The sequence below is a fragment of the Nannobrachium achirus genome (assembly GCF_963921795.1).
Source record: "Nannobrachium achirus genome assembly, chromosome: 15".
Lineage (NCBI taxonomy): Eukaryota > Metazoa > Chordata > Actinopteri > Myctophiformes > Myctophidae > Nannobrachium > Nannobrachium achirus.
In genome coordinates, this window is record NC_137822.1 from 39,159,762 (window position 1) to 39,181,405 (window position 21,644).

Consider the following 21,644-nt stretch of genomic DNA (forward strand, 5'->3'; position numbering starts at 1 on the left):
TAAGCTTCTCCAGCAGACACTAGACACTGTGCATGGTGGTCTAAAGGCACATGAATAAGTTCAAATAAAGTTTTAAATCAATACATTATCTGCCACTCTTCTCTATGTACAGTATACAACCCCACATTTGTTTCTGTGTGTCCCAATTTAAGACCAAGGCTACACTAATCTGGATCTTTTTCTAAACTCAGATTTTCTTATATCCGCATAGAAAAATATATAGGTCCAAAAAGATCCATGCCTACACAGATCCTGAATTGGATATTTTTGTAAATCTTCAGTTGTTAACCGGTTACAAAAAGATCTGGTTTAGCACCCCAAAATGTCCAGCTTCGTGTGACTGCAAGCCCCAATCGCACAACACAATGTGTGATTAGAAAAAAAGATCCATATTTGTGTAACCGGTGCCTAACTACACTCTGTTAACCATATGAACCCTAGCATATGGTCATTGGAATAATATTGGTCGAGATAGACAAAAATAAAATTGACATTATTCTGTGAAAATAGCTCACAATGTTATGAGCTTGTAGATCCCCTTTTTTTTGCTAATTGACCTACTGTAACAAACCAGTGGTTAAATGGTTTAAAAGGATATCTCGGCCATAATAAAAGATAAAGAAGCGCAAGAAACAAGATGTTTTCTGTAACAGAACATTTTTTAACAGAACAACTTTTACTCTGAACAAGAGAACACGCTGCCTGCAAACATGGCTCTATTTGTAAAGCCCTCTGTGACTAAGAAAACACAAAGGAATTCAAATATATTGTAATAATTATTAAAAATGAAAATGCAAAGTTTGGAGATGCAGGGAACATTTGGGAACATTAGGAAATGATAATGGTTAAGTTGTATGCCTCTGCCAACCAATTTCAGTTCAAATCTGTTTGACTAAACTCATTTATAAACGTCCAAGTGGATGTTTAATTCGTGCCAAATTGCACAAAGGTCCTTCAAGGTATTCATTCCTGATACAACCATACAACTACACTGTCATTTAGGATTACATTGAATGATAACGTTTGAATGGGTTCATGTCACCTCAAATTGTTTCTTTGGAATAAAAACATGTTACTGTTCAGCTGTGTGGATCCTGTGTAGATTTTCAACTTTATCTTGGGTTAGGGTTACGGTTAATTGGTCCTTTCCACTGCTCACTCTGCGTATCATTGGTGGGCTATGGACAGTTCAAAAGCCTACCTACTTCCTGGAAAGTTAAAAAGAATAATAAAGTAAAAAAAAAAAAAGAATTTGCAAAACCTACCTACCGATGTCACTGGTAGGCAGGTTTATGAACTGTCCACAGCCCTCCTCTGAGACAGAGTAGACCGAAGTGGTATCATCTTATCAACATTAGTGAGTACAAATATGAAGATGTTTCACAAACTGTACAAATAAAGAGCTATGATAAATCATTAAACCAAATCCTTTCCAGGTTCAAACATGTCTTTGACCCCTATGAGGCAGCAGCAGATGTAGACCATAAATTCCTGGCTCAACAATCAGGACACTCACTGCCTGATCTCCTTAGTCCACCAGGAATCCCCTTTCTCCTAATTGTAATGGTCGGTAAAGAAATTGTTGAAATGACATATGAGGATATTAGTTAGGCTGGCACCGTTTGCATAGGTTTTCCTTGAACACACACTAGGTGTCCCCACAAGTTGCACTTGGTGCACTGGCGCCAAGGTAGATATCTCTGGTCAGAATTCCGCTTCTCGTCTTTGAAATGGCCAAGACAGATGATGCAGAGGAGATTGCCCGGCTCTTTCTACGAAAGACACTGCTTTGGCTCTTTCTTCGAAGGACGCTGCTTCGGCTCTTTCTCCGAAAAAGACTGCCTCCCTGGAAAAGAATGATGATCAGACTGCAGTGTAAAATTGCAGCTGAGACTGAGAGACAACTATTACACCTGTACCCGTCGGGCACCGGCCTACTCGGGAATGATGTAAGTTGGGAACAATGCCACCCCACCAGGCAGTGCAATCCCTCTGTAGTCTTTTAAGTGTGTGGTGAATTTATAAAATAGTGTATCCTATATCGTATCGAAAATCGAATCGAACCGAAAGTTGAAGTGAATCGTGGATTAGGAATATCGCAACAGCCCTAGTACGGACAGACGCACGTACATGCATATCTACGTGACACAGATTCAGTCCATTTATTGTGAGATTTTGTATTCAGTTGCTTATATAATTAGCATTATGTAAACGTTTGGTTCTGTATAATAAAACAAATTGTACTCTTTACAGCTGGCTGCACTACTACAGTAGAGGTGTCCATAGAAGCTGTGGAACAATTCCCATCTGGAAAGAGAAAGATTAGATCACTACATCTGACAACCAAAAACATTACACTACTCTACCTAGTCCAGAAAGTAACTTTGTGCATGTCCTATTGTACATTTGTCAGTGTGTGACATTGCAAAGCTGTGACACTGATAATTCAGCCGCTGAAGTAGCAGAACCTCAATCACATCACAAGAAACCTACCCTCTATCTATCTACTCAAAGTTATTCGAGTAAAAATATAAATGGATCTCAATGCAAATAAGCTGCGGCTTTCCTGAGCTTATCCTTTCAGTTGACCTTGTACCAGTTAACCATAGTCATGAAACTGTACCTTTTCTCAATCAATCGAAAGGCTTACTTAGGGATGCTAAGGTTCAAGTGGTTAAAGGAGTGCGACAAGTGCACAAAAGAAACATACCATCACCCATGGCCTCCAGAATTTCCATTGCAGTCTGACCCTCAGTATTACTGGTTGGCCCTATTCAAGACGACAAAACCATTACAAGTTAGAGTAAGGTGACATTCACACAGGCAAGTTTTATTGCGATTAAAACGAATCCTGTAGCGTATTGTCGGAGAATGCACATCGTTTGGGCATGTGTGAAGACGCATCCGTATTCTTTTGCGAATCAAAGAAACAAATGCAAATCCCCCAAAAACTTTCGATTCGCTACAGCAAACGCTTCACTGTTGGTGTGAATCCATCCGTCTCAAATACAGGCAATGAAACATTGTGGGGGAGCCATGTTATATATAATAGGTTAAATACCCCTCCAGACCGCCCGCTCTCATTAGATTTCTGACCATTAGCCTAAGGCCCATACTGGCTGCCCCCTCCCCTCATTGATTTCATTTCTGATCACCGCTCCCTCGATCGCACATAGTGTATTATTTGTGAGGAGATGCTCACAGTCAGATAAAAGGAAAGTGCCACTGGAGTCACTATTGTATATCCTATAGGCCTTAGGCCTAATATAATATAGGCCGATTTGTGGGTCTCTTGCCCTTGCTTGCTCGCTCTCTCTTCTCTCTCTCTCTCTCTCGCGCTCTCAGTGCCAAATCATGTCTAAATGGAGACGCTTTACGTGCGGAGCGCAGAGAGAGGGAGCCAGGGAGGGCAAGACGAGAGGCAGAGAGAGAGAGAGAGACGTTGACGTTCTCCTCCTCTTCATAGATATTCATATCTTGCTAAAGTATTTGCTGTCTGGCCGCAGCTGGTTTTATTTTTTGATCGCCCGTTCCCGACCGCAGGTAAATAGGCTACCACCTGCTTGGTTACCGCCTGGTTACATTGTGGGTTGAACTTGAAGAATTAATAAACACAGGGAGATGGAGGAGGCATTATTATGCAGCTTGGATACATACATGTCCCGTGGACAGACTTGGACTAATCGATTCCTTGTTGCGGTTGACAAAGTGCATTGAGCGCAAACGTATCAATTAAATATCCAAGAATGTGGCAACTACTTCACCCCTCCCATTAGCACGACTAAACCGACTTTTATTATGAGAATGTGGCCTAAGTCCAAGTGATGTATTCATAGACTTCAAAGATATTTTTGTCCTAAAATAGACACAGTATTCATATTAGATTATCAGAAAACCAAAGGGCATTGCAGGAGCAAGATTGTTGTATTTACTGAATTTAGAAATTACACGCTCTATCAAAACACTTATATTGATGGTTAACATAAGTTTTTTTTTTTGAATAATATGTTTATTAATTTTTCAAACATACATTTTTTGGACAACAACACACTATACAACACACAACACTATACAAGAAAAGGAAAAATAGACAAACAAACTGAAACAACAAAAACAAAAGAATAAACATAACAAGCTCAGGCAATAAGATTAATACATGATGAGCGAAGCACACAATCCCCAGTCCCCCCACGACCCCCTCAGAATGGAGAAAGCAGGCACCCGAACCAGATCGGAACTAGATTCACTGAGCACAGTTCAGCACCAGTCAAGAAACTTCAAGACAAGCGAAACAGCGACAGATAGAAGTCAAGGCCGACATGGGAACCCTTTAAGCACAGCAGCAGACAGTGTGGGCCCGATAAATCTTAAGTAGGGGTCCCAGATTTTATAGAAGGCGTCTATCTTGGAGTGTAACATACATGTTATGTATTCACAAGGAATACATTCCATTATAATATTGTGCCATGACGTTTTGGAAGGAGCAACATCCTTGATCCAAAATAGGAGAATATTCTTCCTGGCAGCGAACGTTAACACATTGAATAGCCTCTTATGATTGGCATTGACAATATGACCATCTGGGAGACCAAGTATAATGGTTAACATAAGTTGAAGTTGAAAAGAATTTACACATGGGCTAACAGGCTAGCAGAATGAATTTGACAGAGTATATTCATGATAAATGACCATATTTGAAGACTTAAAAGGTAAGGGTTAGGGTTAGGGTTAGGTTAAGGTCATACACTTTTCACCACTGCAAAAACTATCTACTTCTTTACAACTGACCTTCTACAGTGGTGGCCGCTGTCAGAGAGGTAGACTGAGGGACTGACTCCTCAACGCACTGCTCCACTAGAAATAAATAGCAGACATTTTTCATCACTGCAATGCAGAACCAATTCTGACAGACACACACACAAACTAGCACACCACATAACGGTACACACTTTAAGTAAGCCATTTACCATGAGAGGGAGTGGGTTGTTGGCCGATTTACCGCTGTTTCAGGGTTGTGGCACAAGGCGAAGTGCTTTTCTACCACTTCTACCATATAAATGAAACACAATTGTAACTTGCAATGTTACAACTGCAACACAACAGTGGGCGGGGTCCATGAGCCAGCTCAAGGTTGTTGACTGATTTACCACTGTTTTAAGACAATCAGAATCCAGTATCTGAACATGTGACCAGAAAAAGTAGCATTTGGCCAATGATAAACACATTGTGTACCCAGAGGTGCTGGAGAGAAGGAAAAAAGTGAAAAAAAGGGCGGTAGCATTGTCTGCTCTTGGTCCAAATCTCAAGATCACTTACTTATTTGAAAAGACAACTGCTCTGCAGCTTCCAAGATCTTTTCAAGTTGATGCCGTCCAAAACGGGACGGCTTCTTAAGGCTGAGGCCATCAGGCAGTCCAGTGACTCTGATCAGGACCTTTTTTTCCGTCAGAGACTGGTATGGCAGACTACCTTGGCCTCCTGCCTCCCCTAAAATGACACACATAAAAACATATTTATTTCCCACGGTCATGAAAAATTCCTGGAAATATATTTTGAAATTAGAAAAATATTTTTCCAGTACTGGAAAAGTTTTAGAATTTATCAAGGGTCCTGGAAGGGCCAAATTGTCAAATATTAGAGACAGAAATTGTGAAAATAGCCGATCTACATGCTCACAACGCCTCGCGTTGCGAGGCGTTGTGAACATGTAGATCTGCTAATTTCACATTTAGTGATTATACAAAATTAGTGTTATACAAAATTCTTAGTGCTCGTCAGGGTGCCGGGTCCCCAGTTAAAACATGATTATTTCGGGGGTCTAGGCCTGAAAAGGTTGAGAACCACTGGCCTGTCTTTGGGCGTTGCGCAAAGGAGTAAGCGACCTGTTATTGAGCTGAATTATTGTTATATAGTCCTGGAAATTGGATTAAATATTCTGGAAAGGTTTTGGAAATTAATTGGTAAAAATGTGTGGGATCCCTAAACATAAAAAATTCTACATACACAAAGTATGCATGATAGCCACTCAAACAGACACTGGCATAACAAGACTTCTTAACGTAGGCGTAGAATGAACGCAGTCAACAATCACAGAATGCATTGCATTCAAACAGCCTTCATTTAAAGCTACAATCTGTTACGTTTCATGTCTGTCGCATAACTATTTTCTGAATGGAAAACTACAATACTGTAACTTAAAACACATGAGAATGAAGATGGTGATGCATCTATTGTTGTCCAATCTGTTTCAAATAAGTTTGAGAGTCAAGCAGTCCTGCCAGAGTGGGGATTCAATCTCCAAACACAGCACATATTGTTTGTGGTATTAAAGGACCACTTTTCATGTAGGTAACATTTACTGTCTCAGAGGCAGGCTGTGGTCAGTTCATAAAGACAGTCTACCAGTGACATTGATAGGCAGGTCTGGTCATTTCAAACAAGATTTCCAAATATTATTTAACTTTACCAGATAAAGGTATGAATGACAGAAAACATGTCCCCATTAAAACACATAATTACATGTTTTCTCTTACGCACCTGTCGGTGGAAGGGTGAAATGTTTGTTTCTCTACTTTTTGTTGATGCAAGAACAATGTCCTTTATTTCAACTTGTATTTTCTTTTTCTTTTTTCTTATTATAAATTTTATCCCACGATTTTGTAACCCATTTTCACCCAGTGCCAATTGCCTATGTAATCCTGGGCTCTGCTCTCCCTCTGTCGCGCCTGGGGAGACAATGGACTGACCTCATGCTTCCTTCTATGCATGAGGAGTCCAAGTTGCTTCTTTTCACCTGACAGTGGGGATTTCCCTGGTTTGGACGTGGTGCGTGGAAGGAACACGTTATTCCAACCAGTTCCTAACCCTTAGATCAGGTGCCCCGGCTGGCCAGGGGGAGGCATTATTGAGACCAGGATTAATACAACTTGTATTTTCTATTCGATCATGTCACTAGTCGGCAGGTTTATTAACTGTCCAAAGCCCCCCCTCAGAGACACACAGTCATTAAATAGAAATGAAGAAAGGATGAAAATGGGTGGTCCCTTAAATCTAACATACGGATTGTTTAAAATAAGTGTAGCATTAAATGAACCACAGCTAAATGGTTAGTATTCATTAATGTATTTGTTATCATTAGTCTAAAATACTTATTTACTGTATTTTTTGTTGAAGAGATCCTGGACTCTCTTCACTATGTCACCTGGCTTCTCTTTGGTGGAGGACACCCCACTCGAGTTAGCTGCAAATGTAAAGAAAACACAAATCAAAAACACAATACAGTACAAGTCACTTTCCCACAAGACAAGTCTAGGTGCATCAGTGTGGATGTGTATGTGTTATAAACCTTGAAAATGACAAGCAAACTTGGCGCTTGTTTGCGTCTTCGTCATGAACTCGTCGGCTCCCTTGCTGCAGAATGCATAGACCTCCAGCGGCTTCGTGTCTGCCTGTTGGCGGTCATATGCCAACGCAGAGGCCTGAATGCCCAACTCCTCCAGACCGGCCACCTTTAATCACATTCAATACGATTCACAAATCAGCATGAAACAAATCATAACAGGGCTGGAGAAAATGTCTTTAACCAACATGTACAGATCATAGACTGTATATAAGATAGGTACAGATCCATACGGAGAGGTATTACAGACAGGTTGCTGAGAACCTTAGGCTATGTTTGAAATCACTCCCCGTTTTCCTTTATATTTCATAAATGTATGCTTTATGGTGCCATGGCATTGGTCCGAAGGTTCATTAGTTGGTCCGCAGGTTCTTTAGTCCGAATTTGTTAAGAATACTATGCCTAACTCTAACCCTAAACCTAACCTCAGTAACCCTAACTAAATTTGGACTAATGAACCTTCGGACTAATGAACCTTCGGACTTATGGGCAGTCCCCTGCTTTATGACCTTAAAAATAAAAACAGTCCGGGAACACATTTTAGTGTATTACAGCACATGTACAGTATGTAGCAACATATTTGTTTTTGTAGGCACATTTATTAATTATATTGTTTTTCAGAAAACTTAGGTCAGGCCTAAATGGGTTAAAATGAGGGGAGGAATTCAAAATGGAAAAGAATACATTATTTCAAACACAGCTTTGGAAAAGAATATATTGATTAGATTATCAAAGATTATGAAATCATGTAAAAAATGTGCATACGCAAACAATTCAACCTAAAATGTAAACAATTTGACCAATCACATCTTAAAGTTCAATCAAAGTGTGCCCATTCGTATTTTGAGATATCCTGCTGCAGTAAGACAGAGTAACAGGCAAATGCAGATGAAAATATTGCCCCTCCCCAACAGTTTTACATTAATGTTATTAAGTACCATCACCATATCCTGCCCATAAGAGAGTAGATTACAAACACTCTTGATGGCCAGAGGAGCATAGAACTCACACTCTGTTTGGTGATATCTATTCTATAAAGACGCTGTAGGGCAGGGTTCCCCAACTAGTTTTCCCCAAGGGCCGAATTATGTCTTGGGTACCAAGGCGAGGGCCACACCATTGCAGGGGGCGACGGTGGCGTTCCCGCTACTCCAGCGACAGTTCAGATATCGTCGTTGAAAATATTGTATGTCCAAAACCGTTCGTTTTGCATTTATCATTTTAAAAATGATTTAAACTAGTGAAAACAGCCGATCTACAAGTTGATCTGCTGTTTTCACTACTTTTGTGCGACAGCCTTGTATGATGAAGCAGGGCTTTACTTTGCGAAAGAACTTACACATTCTTTCGCTGCTCTTATACCACCATTATTACTGGGGTTGGTGGGGGCCAGACAGTAGCCCCCCGCGGGCCGCAAATGGCCCGCAGGCCGCCTATTGGGGAACCCTGCTGTAGGGACTAAAATTGGGTGGAAATGATTAAATAAATAACAGGAAACCTTGTCCAGAGTGGACAAGGAATGAATAAAAATAATAACCTGTGTCGAAGCCGGAGAGCCGGTGTATTATTTAGCTCGTAAACATTTTTGAAGATTGCTGCCTTACAACGACGATATGTGACTGGCGTCAGGTTTGGTTTTCAAAGCAAAGCTTATTCAAAGAATTTAGGTTTTGCCCAGACATAACGGTAGGCAGAATACAAACATCTATCTTGAGCTGCCTCAGGTGCCGCCTTCTCTTCAACTCCCTCTGTTCTTGGGTGAGGGGCTTCATTTTATCGGCAGCCTCCACGACAGCAGCCTCTGCACGGTACGCAGCTTTCTGCTCAGCGGTCAATGATGACCATTTAGAGTTGATGTCTCTCAGAGAGACGCTGCTGCCTGATAATGGGGGAGAGGGGGGAGGGTAAACCACAGACAGAAACATAACAGTAAAGTCTGACTAGTTATTTTGAATGTAGACAAGATAACTGAGAAATACAAATTTACCGGTACTCTGAGCAGATAGATCTACTGTCAACCACCTGACTATAATGAACAAAGGGCAAGAGAATAGGTCTGGGCAATACGTACAGTATATCTGCTATCCGTTTCATTAATCCTCCATGTGTTTCATGCTTATTGTGGATGCTGCTACAAGGCCTGAACAATCTAACATGACATTAGTGCTGTCTTTTACTTGCCTGGTTAATAAACCAAACCGAACACAACACCACCCCCTCCCAAAACGACGTGTGTGATTGAGGCTGGCAAGACCAGGCAAGTCTTTTACTGGTTTTGAAAGCTGCCGAATTGTCTACCTTGTAGACATATTGTTTGCTTTCACCCATTTTATTGTATGCATTTTATGTTCTCCTCACCAATGATGAATTAAAAATCAATTGAAAGGTATATAAAAATACAAGCTATTTGCTGAAGCATATGGTGTTATTTTGGCCACATTGCCCAGCAATACAAGAGAATGAATGAAAGATGTGTATCTTCAATTTTAAACAAAGTAATACAGAGAGAGAGAGAGAAAAAAGTAGTCAATATAGTAAGGGTCTTGAACAAGCATACTTTTGAATAGCTTTTTGATCATATCTGAAAGGCAGACACAAGCTTTATATGGTCAGATGAAATACTTATTCTCTCACCTTTGTCACGATAATGCTGTGCACAGAACAGGTTATAACCTGTAAGTGCCCTTGTCCGGATCTTGACCTTTTGGGTGGGCTTCCACATAGAGGGGTTTAGAGCCCTCTTGTGATTCCCAATCCAGTTCTACAAAGACAGAAACAGACATCAAGACAGTTAATATTATTATAATCTAATAAAATGGCATATGTATTTACTAGGGATGGGACGATAAAGTGATATCGTGTATCGTGGAGATTAAATTTATCGTGAAATCGTCCTCAGTCAAGAAACTGGGATCAATTCACCTTTTATTTGCAGAGCTGCATATCTGGTACCATTTAAAAACTCTATAATTGGTAAAGGGTACTTTTTTTCACTCAATCAAACGTCTTTGCCAAAGAAATTGCCGATCTACAAGCTCACAATGCGTCACGTTGTGGCGCGTTGTGAGCTTGTAGATCAGCAATCTTTTGGCAAATGTACCGCCCCAGGTTAATGGATATTGATTATCGTGATAATATCGTAAATGGCGATTTCTTCTGTCACAATAATCATGATATGACATTTTCATATCGTCCCAGCTCTAGTATGTACATTCCAAATCAAAAGAACCTTACTTTAATGACAGCCGGTTCAAGACCGGTGGCTTCGGCTGTTGTTAGAACCAGAGGTGAACACACTGAAGTCATTCCTTGAAGGAAGGATGACTTCAGGACCTCCTTCTGCTCTGCAGAAATTTGAGATCTTTTCACTGGTGGAATAGTAAAGACAAAAGCAAATCAGTAATGGAATATAAATTCATATCCTATATACTTTGCTGACTGGGGTCCCACAGAGGTCTATACTTGATTCCTTTCCTTCTCTTTTCTCTTTACACCAAATAGCTTTAATGAAAATGTATCTGTGAGGCTGTACCGAGTGTAAAAAGGTTTGGCCCCAAAAATATAAAGAATCGTTCGACACGTAAATCTTTGCCCTCGACACGTCGACCCGCAAATATTTAAATTGTTTAACATGCCTAGTTTATATCAGCTTGTGTTTTCATGTGTTCAGTTGAGATGCTGGCTAGAGGCTCTGTGTCAGTTTTCATCGTCATCATCTTCTCGTTTCACTGCTAGTAATGTCAACGTTGACCCAGCAGCCTCCCTTCCTGTTCTTCTTTAATCTGAAGAGGTTCTGGTTTCAAACCAAAGCCGTTGCTATTAACTGCACTGTTTTTTAACCTGTATGATACCTTATGTGTTTCTTCAGAAAACCCATTCCACTAAAGACTCTGCCACACTCAGTACAAATACAGTGTTTTTACCTGTATGAACCCTCATGTGTTGTTTCAGGTGAGTTCGGTAAACAAATTCGCTCTCTGTCTGACTGCTCGTGGGTGGAGTTTGTTGCGATGATGAGTCCCGGGACAGCTCGTTGCTCAAAGACAAGCGTTGTCCGTCCATATTTTCTGTCTCATGTGAGTTCAGTTTGTTTAAAGCGGACTGATCTTCCCTGGTCTCCTCCCAGTCATCACTGTCTTCAGTGATGTCAGATTCAGAACAATTTGAAGAGAGGAGCTGGTCGTCATTAGCTGGTTGTGATGATGGTACCCAGCAATTTAGATAAGCTTGTGTTTTCATGTGTTCAGTTGAGGTGCTGGCTAGAGGCTCCGTGTCTCTGTTTTCATTATCATCATCATCTTCACTTTTCACTGCTAGTAATGTCAACGTTGACCCAGCAGCCTCCTCTGGTCTTTGAAGTAGCTCCTCCTCTTGTTCTTCTTTAATCTGTAGAGGTTCTGGTTTCACCTGGACCTCCTCCTGTTCAGCGATAGGGAGTGAGAGAGCTAGGAGGAGGGAGAAGAGGTTCAGGTAACGTCAGTGTGTTTTATGATTGCATCAGTTTGATTCTCTGACTAATTGATTTGTTGTCCAGCGGCAGTTGTCAAAAGGGTTGTGGACAAAGTATGAATTGTGTTAAATGTATCATGTAAATACTACTGAACTGACCAACACATCCAACAGAACTCCTAAGAAAGTGCTGTGAAAGTGCTGCAGGTGGAAAAAGTGCTTTTCAATTGTTGTGCGGACAGCAGTTGAAACACTGTCACTGATTGGCCCCAATCATTTTCTGATGTCTCATACTCGGTGCCTATAGGCCGAAGTCCAGACCTGATACTGGGGAAGGAATGAGTGAGAACAGTATCAGGGCTGGCTTGCCAGGCTAGCCTTACCCTCCCCCAGACCCTTCTTTTGTAAATATCTACAGTATATATTGTTTTTGCACTGTTTCTTTCCTTTTTTTTCTGACGGTATCTACTGCATGGTACTGTGTTTCTATCTGTCTATCATTCAATGTTACTAGAAGCTGGGCCGCCCTTCGGGCGGCCCAGCGTCTAGTCGGCGACCTGGCCAACTCGGAACAATGTAAATATGGAATGAATGCCCCGCCCTTTAATGCAAACCCCATTATACCTGTTTTCATAGGACCCGTTTTGACCATCTGTCTGCCTGTGTCCATTTATGCCCATATATGGAGATATCTGTATCTGTCTGTCTGTCGGCGTCCATTTTATGTCCATATATGGAGATCACTGCAGTTATAGTTCTGGGTCCATTTTATGCCCATATATGGAGATATCTGTCTATCTGCGTCCATTTTATGCCCATATATGAAGATCTCTGTATCTGTCTGTCTGTGTCCCTTTTATGCCCGTATATGGAGATCTTTGTGATTCTGCGTCCATTGTATGCCCAATTTGCCCATATATGCCATATATGGAGATATCTGTTTATCTGCGTCCATTTTATGCCCATATATGAGATCTCCGTCGCTTTTTCAAACAGATGGTCAAAACGGGTCCTATGACAACAGGTATAATGGGGTTTGCATTAAAGGGGGAACCAGCACTGTGTCTGCAACACAGTCGGAGGCACAGACAGATACAGAGATCTCCATAATGGGAATAAAGGGACACAGACAAACAGATGGAGGAGGAGACAAACGTAATGCAAACCCCATTATACCTGTTGTCATAGGACCCGTTTTGACCATCTGTTTGCCTGTGTCGATTTATGCCCATATATGGAGATATCTGTATCTGTCTGTCTGCGTCCACTTTATGCCCATATATGGAGATCTTTGACCATCTGTTTGCCTGTGTCCATTTATGCCCATATATGGAGATATCTGTATCTGTCTGTCTGCATCCATTTTATGCCCATATATGGAGATCTATGCAGACACAGTGCCAGTTCCGGAAAATCCTGATGTCAGACATCAGAATCCGAACCTTTCGTGCTGGTTCCAGAAAATCGTGTATCGGGTCGGGTCGAGGCCGAGCACTGCACTACCTGCTGCGGTGGGGAACGCGCGTGCCGAATTTGAAATAGGGAATGAATGCCCCACCCTTTAATGCAAACCCCATGAATGCCCCACCCTTTAATGCAAACCCCAATATACCTGTTGTCATAGGACCCGTTTTGACCATCTGTTTGTCTTTGTCCACTTATGCCCATATATGGGTGGGTGACGTGACGTAACGTTTTCGCTGTCCTCGGTGTCAAACATGTATAAATAAAAAATATATTTGTCAAAAACCTTCTGAATATTGTGCAGGACATTAAGCTTTATGTGAACTTACTCAAGATTAAAACATTTCATTCCTCATTTCTTCAGAATCTTCAACCAAACATGGCAAAACTCATATGGTGTGACTGTCCTGACCTTGTTTCTCAAAGTGGGAACTTGAATAAAACTAAGAAAAAGAATTGCTAAAAATCATTTGAAAATGAATTTAGGCTAAAAAAATGTCTATTTTGAGCCTATATCTTTTCAAAGTCAAAGCATAATGTTTTCAGTCATTTCTGATCAAAAACATTTTGTCCCCCAACCCAAAATCATTTGGTGTGACACTAGTTTGGAAAAATTAAACAGGCAATTATTTGGACACCTATTGGCTAGAGAGGTCCTTCTTCTGTAAGGCTATTCAGCACTCCCAGCACAACTGCAAGGCAGGTGTCTGAGGTGAGTTATGATTTTAACATTTTCATGAAATGCCATCTTGTTGAAACGTTGACAAACTCACCATTCTGGATGTCTTTTGGTGTGACACCTTTTCTTTAAAAAAAGCTTAAGTTATTTGAAGTTTTGGTCATATTTCCATGTAGATCTAGGCTGCTTTGTTATAGCTAGCATGCTGTTAGCATGCTAATGTGTACATAGTAGCCTCAAGGTAAACCTAAATGGAGAAAACAGTAATATGGTGTGACACTTAATCATATGGTGTGACATGTCTGCTTGTCACACCATATGACTTGACTGTCACACCATATGATTTATACTGTATTTAACTACAGATATAACAACAAATAACAAAGTTCCATGTTTCTTTTGTACATTTAAACATTTGTTTTAAACATTTTTACATAAAATGTAATTTAGCTTCATTCAGTGATACTTCAAATTCATCAGACAGAGCAGAAACCCCTTCACAGAAACCTTAACATATTGTTTCAATCTAAACAATATTTTCTCTTTGTCTTAAACTATACATTCCATTTTCTTTTGTCAGCTGGAAAATGACAAGTGCTGAGAGAACGAGAAAGTACAGGGAGAAACTAAACAATGACCCAGCAAGGAGAGAGGAGCCAAAGGGGCGAGACTGCATTTTCTACGAAGAGCAGGAGGTTGTCTGTGGCATAGCAGAACCTCAACAAGGCAGCCGGTTTGCTACCCTCACCAAATACGACTGGCTGATGTACAAATAATACAGTCTAAATGTATAATCTAATCTGATCTAATACTTTTGTACTTTCACTCACTGGACTGGACAGTGGACAGTGTTAAGGTAGGACCCGAGACAAAACTAGCGAAAATAGCTGATCTACAAGCTCTCAACACGTTGTGCTGCGAGAGCTTGTAGATCAGCTATTTTCAGAGTTGCGCAACCCAGCACTCTTTAGCTAGTGGAGATGTGGTGTAATGTCATGATTCCTAATTACATTTGTTCAACACAAAATGCTGTGTTCAAGTTCAGGAGACTTCGGAAAAAAAGCAATTTACCTGAATGCTGAGTTCTGTTTCCACTAATTGGTGTTAATAAAATGTTGCCTTCAATGCCTTGGCTCCAAGTGTGGCTATGCGCCTTATTGTCCCTTTAGGATCCTTCTGCCGTGGGCCGGCAGAAGACTTAGGTGTGCGTAGCATTCCTGTGCACATCCTCATCATCCATCTACTACTACAATTCTTTCTTATCCCATGTTAAAGCCCTACAATAATATCCTGTTCAGAAATATTAAGGCCATGTTATCCTGGGTAATTGTTTAATCAATCAGTAAAGTTCAGTACTCACTAATAGGTAGGTTAAAACACAGTTTGCTTTGACACATGAAGATATGATCATACGGTGTGACACTAAATCATTTGGTGTGACATTCCAAATAGTGAGAAATCATACCTTTATTAATGATTAAACCAAAAAAATGTTTATGGATTACATAGAGAATATTATCAGGAAGAGTCACAAATATTTGTGTAATTTTAGAGAAAGTTTTGACAGAATACATTTAAAATATGTTGTAAGATCATGAACATGGGCCTCACACAGAGTGTCGATTATGAAAAAAATATACAGATATAATTAATTTTCAAAAAACTATAGTGGATCACTGGTTAGTTATGATAAAGGACTTTGATAAAGTGAGTAACTTAAGAAAGATGTACTCCATTTTCATTTTATGAACAATTATTTTCATGTCACACCATATGACGATTTTAGGCACAAGTACAACAAACTGCTGAATAAAGTCTGATTCCAATAAAATATCTAAAAACAAAATGTATTTCCATAAGGTTGAGAGTGAGTAGAACAAAAGTAAATAACTTTTATGCCTGCAATTTAAAGTTTTTTTAAAAACACATTTTTTGGGGCGTCACGTCACTGACCCATATGAAGATCTCTGCACACACAGTACCGGTTGCGGAAAACTCTGATGTCAGACATCAGCTCCGCATACGGGCATTCATTTTATTCCCATATATGGAGAACGCGCGTGCCGGTGGGACGAACGGTTGTCATAGGACACGTTTTGACCATCTGTTTGCCTTTGTCCCCACCCTTTAATGCAAACCCCAATATACCTGTTGTCATAGGACCCATTTTGACCATCTGTTTTCCTTTGTCCCCTTATGCCCATATATGGAGATCTCTGCACACACAGTACCGGTTGCGGAAAACTTTTATGTCAGACATCAGCTCCGCATACGGGCATTCATTTTATGCCCATATCTGGAGAACGCGCGTGCCGGTGGGAAGAAGGGTTCTCGAGATACGCGGATTACATACATACATACACATTCACAGAGATTTTTTGTTGACTCATGTGGCGTACGTGATTGTTGACTCATGTGGCGTACGTGATGTCAGAGCCTTTTATGAAGTGATGTCACAATGACTCAGCGCTTGCGCCGATTTCCTCTGGAACAGCCTGATGTCAACAATCAGCCCGCATAAGGAGATTCCGAACGTTTCGCGCCGGTTCGGGAAAACCGCGCGTCGGGTCGGGTCGAGGCCCGGCACTGCACTCCGTGCCGCGGCGGGGAACGCGCGTGCCGAATCTGAAGCCGGTGGGACGAACGGTTCTCGAGATACGCGGATTACAGACAGACACACAGACAGACACGCAGAGACTTCTCGCATTTATAGATAGATATGAGATACATAAAGGTTTCCTGTGTAAATAAGCCGCAAAGCTTACTAGGATCTTCTTTTAGTTGACCATGTACCAGTGAACTGGACTGTCATGAAAGTGTACCTTTTCCTTTGCAATCTTCTAATTAAGTCTTCAATCAAACAATAATTATTGAATGTGTGTGTGTGTGTGTGTGTGTGTGTGTGTGTGTGTGTGTGTGTGTGTGTGTGGGAGGGGGGTTATCACTCACAGCCTGCTTCAGTGCTATTGTCCTCCAGGGTGAAGATGGGAGCCATGCAGCCATCAGTCCTCCAGGGGGCAGCAGAGCTCAGGGAGGAATGCATGTGGCACTGAGGGGACCTGCTGTGACTGGACACACAGCCATCACTGTTGGACATCTGACACACACACACACACACACACACACACACACACACACACACACACACACACACACACACACACACACACACACAGGAAATGTGTCTTTGGTATAGGAGCTGACATAAAATAATCAATGGTAATTGCGACCGTTAGGTCGCAGTTACTATCAAAACCTCCACCGGATGTCAGTCTGTCAGTCACACGTCACACTTTTGCCCTGCTCATATCTCCGCAACCGTTGCCCCGATCAATGCCAAATTCTGCACACACACTCCTTGCCTGCCAAACCACAACCCATCAATTCTCACATGGCCCTCTTATAGCGCCACCATGAGGCCGAATCTTGCAAAACAATTTTTTTGGACACTGCTCCTACAAATGTTGCCCTAAAATCACGCAAATCTGTACACACTTGCTCTACACTCATGTCATCAACAAGGATCTGTCCCATATAGCGCCACCATCAGGCCGATTCTTTCAAACACATTTTTGGACACTGCTCCTACACATTTTGCCCTAAAATCACGCTGCGACCTGACCGTCGCTTATCTCCCGATTAGAGAGTCTTACTGGTACTATGGCTGCACACTAGCAGCAAGCAACTTGGATCCTATGAATGCTATCTGCACCTAAGTTGCAATACCCTGCATTATACAACAGGTGCATGCACATAATGATGTTAAATGGGTGTGTGAGACTATGCAACATGTTACAATACAGTCAGACAACTACATACTAGGGATGGGACGATATGAACATTTCATATCACGATTGTGACAAAATAACTCGTGATTTACGATATTATGGCGATAATCAAAATTCATTAACCTGGAGCAGAACATTCGCCCAGGAAATAGCAGATCTACAAGATCGGCCATTTGATAGAGTGAAAAAAAAGACTGTATTAAGTACATATATTATTGTGACCGTCAGGTCTGTCAGTCTGCCCGTCACATGTCACATCACACTTTTGCCCTATTCATATCTCCGCCACTGTTGCCCCTATCCACGCCAAACTCACATTCCCCTCTTCTAGCGCCACCATGAGGCCAATTTTTACAGAACACATTTTTGAACACTGCTTTTGCCCTAAAATCACACAAAGCGGTACACAGTATCTCTAAAGTCATGTCATCAACATGGATTTCCCATATTCCCTCCTGATTGGCTACGATTGCCTTCTAAAGTTTGTGTATGCGACGTGACGTTCGCTTATCTCCCGATTAGGGAGTCTTACTGGTAGAGGGTTTAAGTGGTACCGGATATGCAGCTCGGCAAATAAAAGGTGAATTGATCCCACTGCATGGCGGAGGACGATATCACAATAAATTAAATCAACACAATACGATTATCGTGAGTGTTTATTATGATAAACGATAATATCGCTTATCGTCCCATCCCTACTTCATGCTCACCTCTGTGATGGTGTTCCCCGTGAACAGCACAGAGGCAGTGCTAAGAGAGTTCACCTCAGGCATTCCTCTGACTTCAGGAGATGAAGTCCAAGTACCAGAGTGTCCTCCAAGGCAGTCCCAGCTAACCCTCATCTGTGCCCCCACGTAGGTCACGTGTGTGTCGGTTATGGGCTTTCCACAACACTGACACATTCTGAAGAGTTCTTTGATACAGGACTCATGAACAATGGCCTTAGGCTCCTGCGAGTCAAACGCCATCATCTCCTCTCCAGATGAAATCGGGGTGGCGCTGGCGGTTGAATGGTCAGAATACTTGGAGTTGAATACTTCTCCACGGCTGCTACTTGTGTCCATAAGAGCCTAATTTAAAGAAAATGTTGAGAAAAATAAAGAAATAAGGCTAAGCTAACACACTGACAACACAACACAACAACATTGGCAGTTAATAATGTCTGATTTAACCCATTAAGATCTGAGGCCGATTCTACCAATGTCTCCTAAATCAATAGTTCTCAAACTTTCAAGATTAAAAAAATAAAAAATAAATAAAAAATAAACATCACAGCACTAAGGGACACACTGTGAGCTTGTATATCTGCTATTTTTGAGCGGTGCTCCTTAAAGGAGCTACTGTAAGATCCAACATCTGTCTTTTTCCGGGACCCATAAATGTGAATCGTGGCCTACATCTGGTCTAGATATGACCTAGATCTGAGCAAAAACGTCTCACAGTTTGTTGTATGTCCAATTTAATAATAAAAAATCTAAAGTGACACAAATGCTTGCCTTTCACAGTTTTGAAAGGTTACGGTCTGTAGATCAAATGTGCAGCTTGATATGGAAAATAAATAACCAATCCTGAGTAGGGACCGTACCTATATGTTCCCCAGGTTCTATGTTCCCCATTTACCCACAAAAAAAAGGTTCTATGTTCCCCATTTACCCACACAAAAAAGGTTCTATGTTCCCCATTTACCCACACAAAAAAGGTTACGGTGACTTCCATAGAGAATGAATTGGACAACACCCTCCCCCCTCATTCCCCCATTCTCATAGGACAAGGAGAGGGCAGGTGACTGGTACTGTACAATGAGGATGCTGAATGAGAACTGAACTGAAATGTTTTTATGCACTAACTGACCTGATCTATGTTATTTTAATCTGACTTTCCTTTAAAGATACATTGGATACAGCGGTGCAGCCCTGCACAATTAAGAGTTTCACCCATGTTCTTGTAATGTGATGTGATGTGACAATAAAGTTTGATTCTGCTTCTGTTTGTAGGAAGCCTGAGGACAACGCAAAAACAATTAGCTACTTATCCATGACGCCACAAATATCATTTACACAGAGCTAGGTCTTTATATACATTAGTTCAGAGTCAGACTGAAACCAGGTAAACATGGTGAATGAATACTCACTGATTGACGTATCATATCATGCAGCCCATGTGGGGCTGCGGTGCCTGGTGTAGAAGTGGAGGGAGTTCCAACGACAAACTAAACAACAACAAAAGGCTCTCAGCATCCTCCACACAGAGTACAAAACGACAGACTCACTCCGTGCGTCTACATAGTTGTTTAGCCATTAGCAAGAACATCATTTCAAAATGCGTAGCGTCTCAACCTTTTATAGGGCAGGCAGGCTGCTATATAACTCTATGGTCTCAACACGTTTGTTTTGTTGAGACACAAACAATTCCACGTTCCCACACGAACACATTAGGGTAGCGCACATATTTCGGTGCACTCCAATAATATGTCCGTAAGGGAACGCGGACATAAAGTCCTATGCTTGGAGTTCCGCACACAAAACAAGTCTGTTTTTTCTTTCTTTCAACTCGAGTGAATGCCATGACCAAAAAAAAAAAGAAAACACACAAACACACTGACGGTACCTCAACAAAAATATCAGCTGCTCTAATGTAGAGCACAAACTATATAACGCTATTCACGTGAATCCCCAACCCAACCCACGGTTCACAAGTTGGTCTTTCTACTGGTTTGGTTTTGATGGAAAGAGACCAACAGAAGCTCGTTTTCTTCATAGATTAATCTCTGGGCCGAATATTAATTCCTGAACCATCTTGTTCTTTTTGTTGTTGTTGCTGTTTTCTTATTTTTATTTTTTTCGAAGGGATTCAAATAGGCCTAGGTATACAGTATGCATCCATTTGTAACCCACACATTTTGTAATACTAATAATTACCCCATCAATGCGTGAGCGAGGGAGTCGTGTCGCTTATAGATAGATAGATAGATAGACAAAGAATTGTAATATTATATAAAACATACATAAACCATTTAGCATTATTTTATACCTAGGCTATTTGAAAATAGCCGATCTACAAGCTCAGATGCACGTGTTTTGAGCTTGTAGACTAGAGCTGCTATTTTCAAACAGTTTGTACTTTTACTTTAGGTATTAAGCCTATTTTAAGTAGCCTACATTTTGATGACAACAATTTCAAACTTTTACTCATATTGAATTCAGGACTTTTACTTGTAATAGAGTATTTCTATAGGTATTGCAGTATTGATATTTTTACTTTTTTCCACCACTGACAAGACGTCCATACAACGTTGATACGACGTCCAAGTCAGACAGCTGCTTGCTGCTGTTGCTCAAGGACGTTGAAACGACGTCGACACGACGTCCATAGATAGACGGCCCGACCCGGCCCGGCCCGACCGAGCGTCCCATCCGGACGTCCAAACAACTTCCATATGACGTCCAGGCAGACCTCACTCGCGCTCCAGGACATGTTGTAAGCATGACACCTGCTGGCTGAAACAAGTCAGTGCAGGGCGTTATGAACGTATAATTCATAATATTCATGGCTATGCCATGAATTATTCATGGCATAGCCTATGTTTATTATTATTTGACAACTTAAACTGGAGATGTTGCTTTCATTTATGTTTTCTATAGCCTATGTCTGTCATTCAATGTTATGAGTTTAAAAAAAGGATAATGTAAATAAGCTGTGCTTTCCTGAGCTTATCCTTTTACCTGACCTTGAACCAGTGAACTGTATTGTCAAGATACTGTACCTACCTATACGGTTTCCTATGCAAACTTAAATATTTCAATTAATCAACTACAATCAAAATCAATTATATTTTTAGCTGTTCATCTTATATGACCTAAAACTG

At 41.1% G+C, this 21,644-nt stretch overlaps 1 protein-coding gene across 1 annotated transcript; it reads right to left on the reverse strand.

Annotated features, from left to right (window-relative positions):
* Positions 1-1,438: 1,438 nt before the first annotated feature.
* Positions 1,439-20,140, reverse strand: LOC308299847 (uncharacterized protein). Its single transcript, XM_080743630.1, has 13 exons — positions 19,911-20,140; positions 18,490-18,849; positions 16,941-17,088; positions 11,711-11,844; positions 10,034-10,160; positions 9,103-9,278; positions 7,358-7,508; positions 7,202-7,240; positions 5,317-5,487; positions 4,789-4,854; positions 2,711-2,770; positions 2,245-2,307; positions 1,439-1,846 (listed from the first exon to the last, which is right to left on the reverse strand). The coding sequence occupies exons 1-13, from the start codon at positions 19,923-19,925 to the stop codon at positions 1,773-1,775; spliced, it is 1,584 nt and encodes a 527-aa protein (XP_080599756.1). The 5' UTR covers positions 19,926-20,140; the 3' UTR covers positions 1,439-1,772.
* Between the last annotated feature and the right edge of the window lie 1,504 nt (positions 20,141-21,644).

Excerpts from the sequence above, each read along its gene's own strand:
- LOC308299847 (XM_080743630.1), bottom strand. Across the intron at positions 17,089-18,489 it reads CGGGGAACACCATCACAGAG|ATGTCCAACAGTGATGGCTG; the intron begins GTGAGCATGAAG and ends TGTGTGTGTCAG. Across the intron at positions 5,488-7,201 it reads CTCCACCAAAGAGAAGCCAG|GGGAGGCAGGAGGCCAAGGT; the intron begins GTGACATAGTGA and ends GTGTCATTTTAG.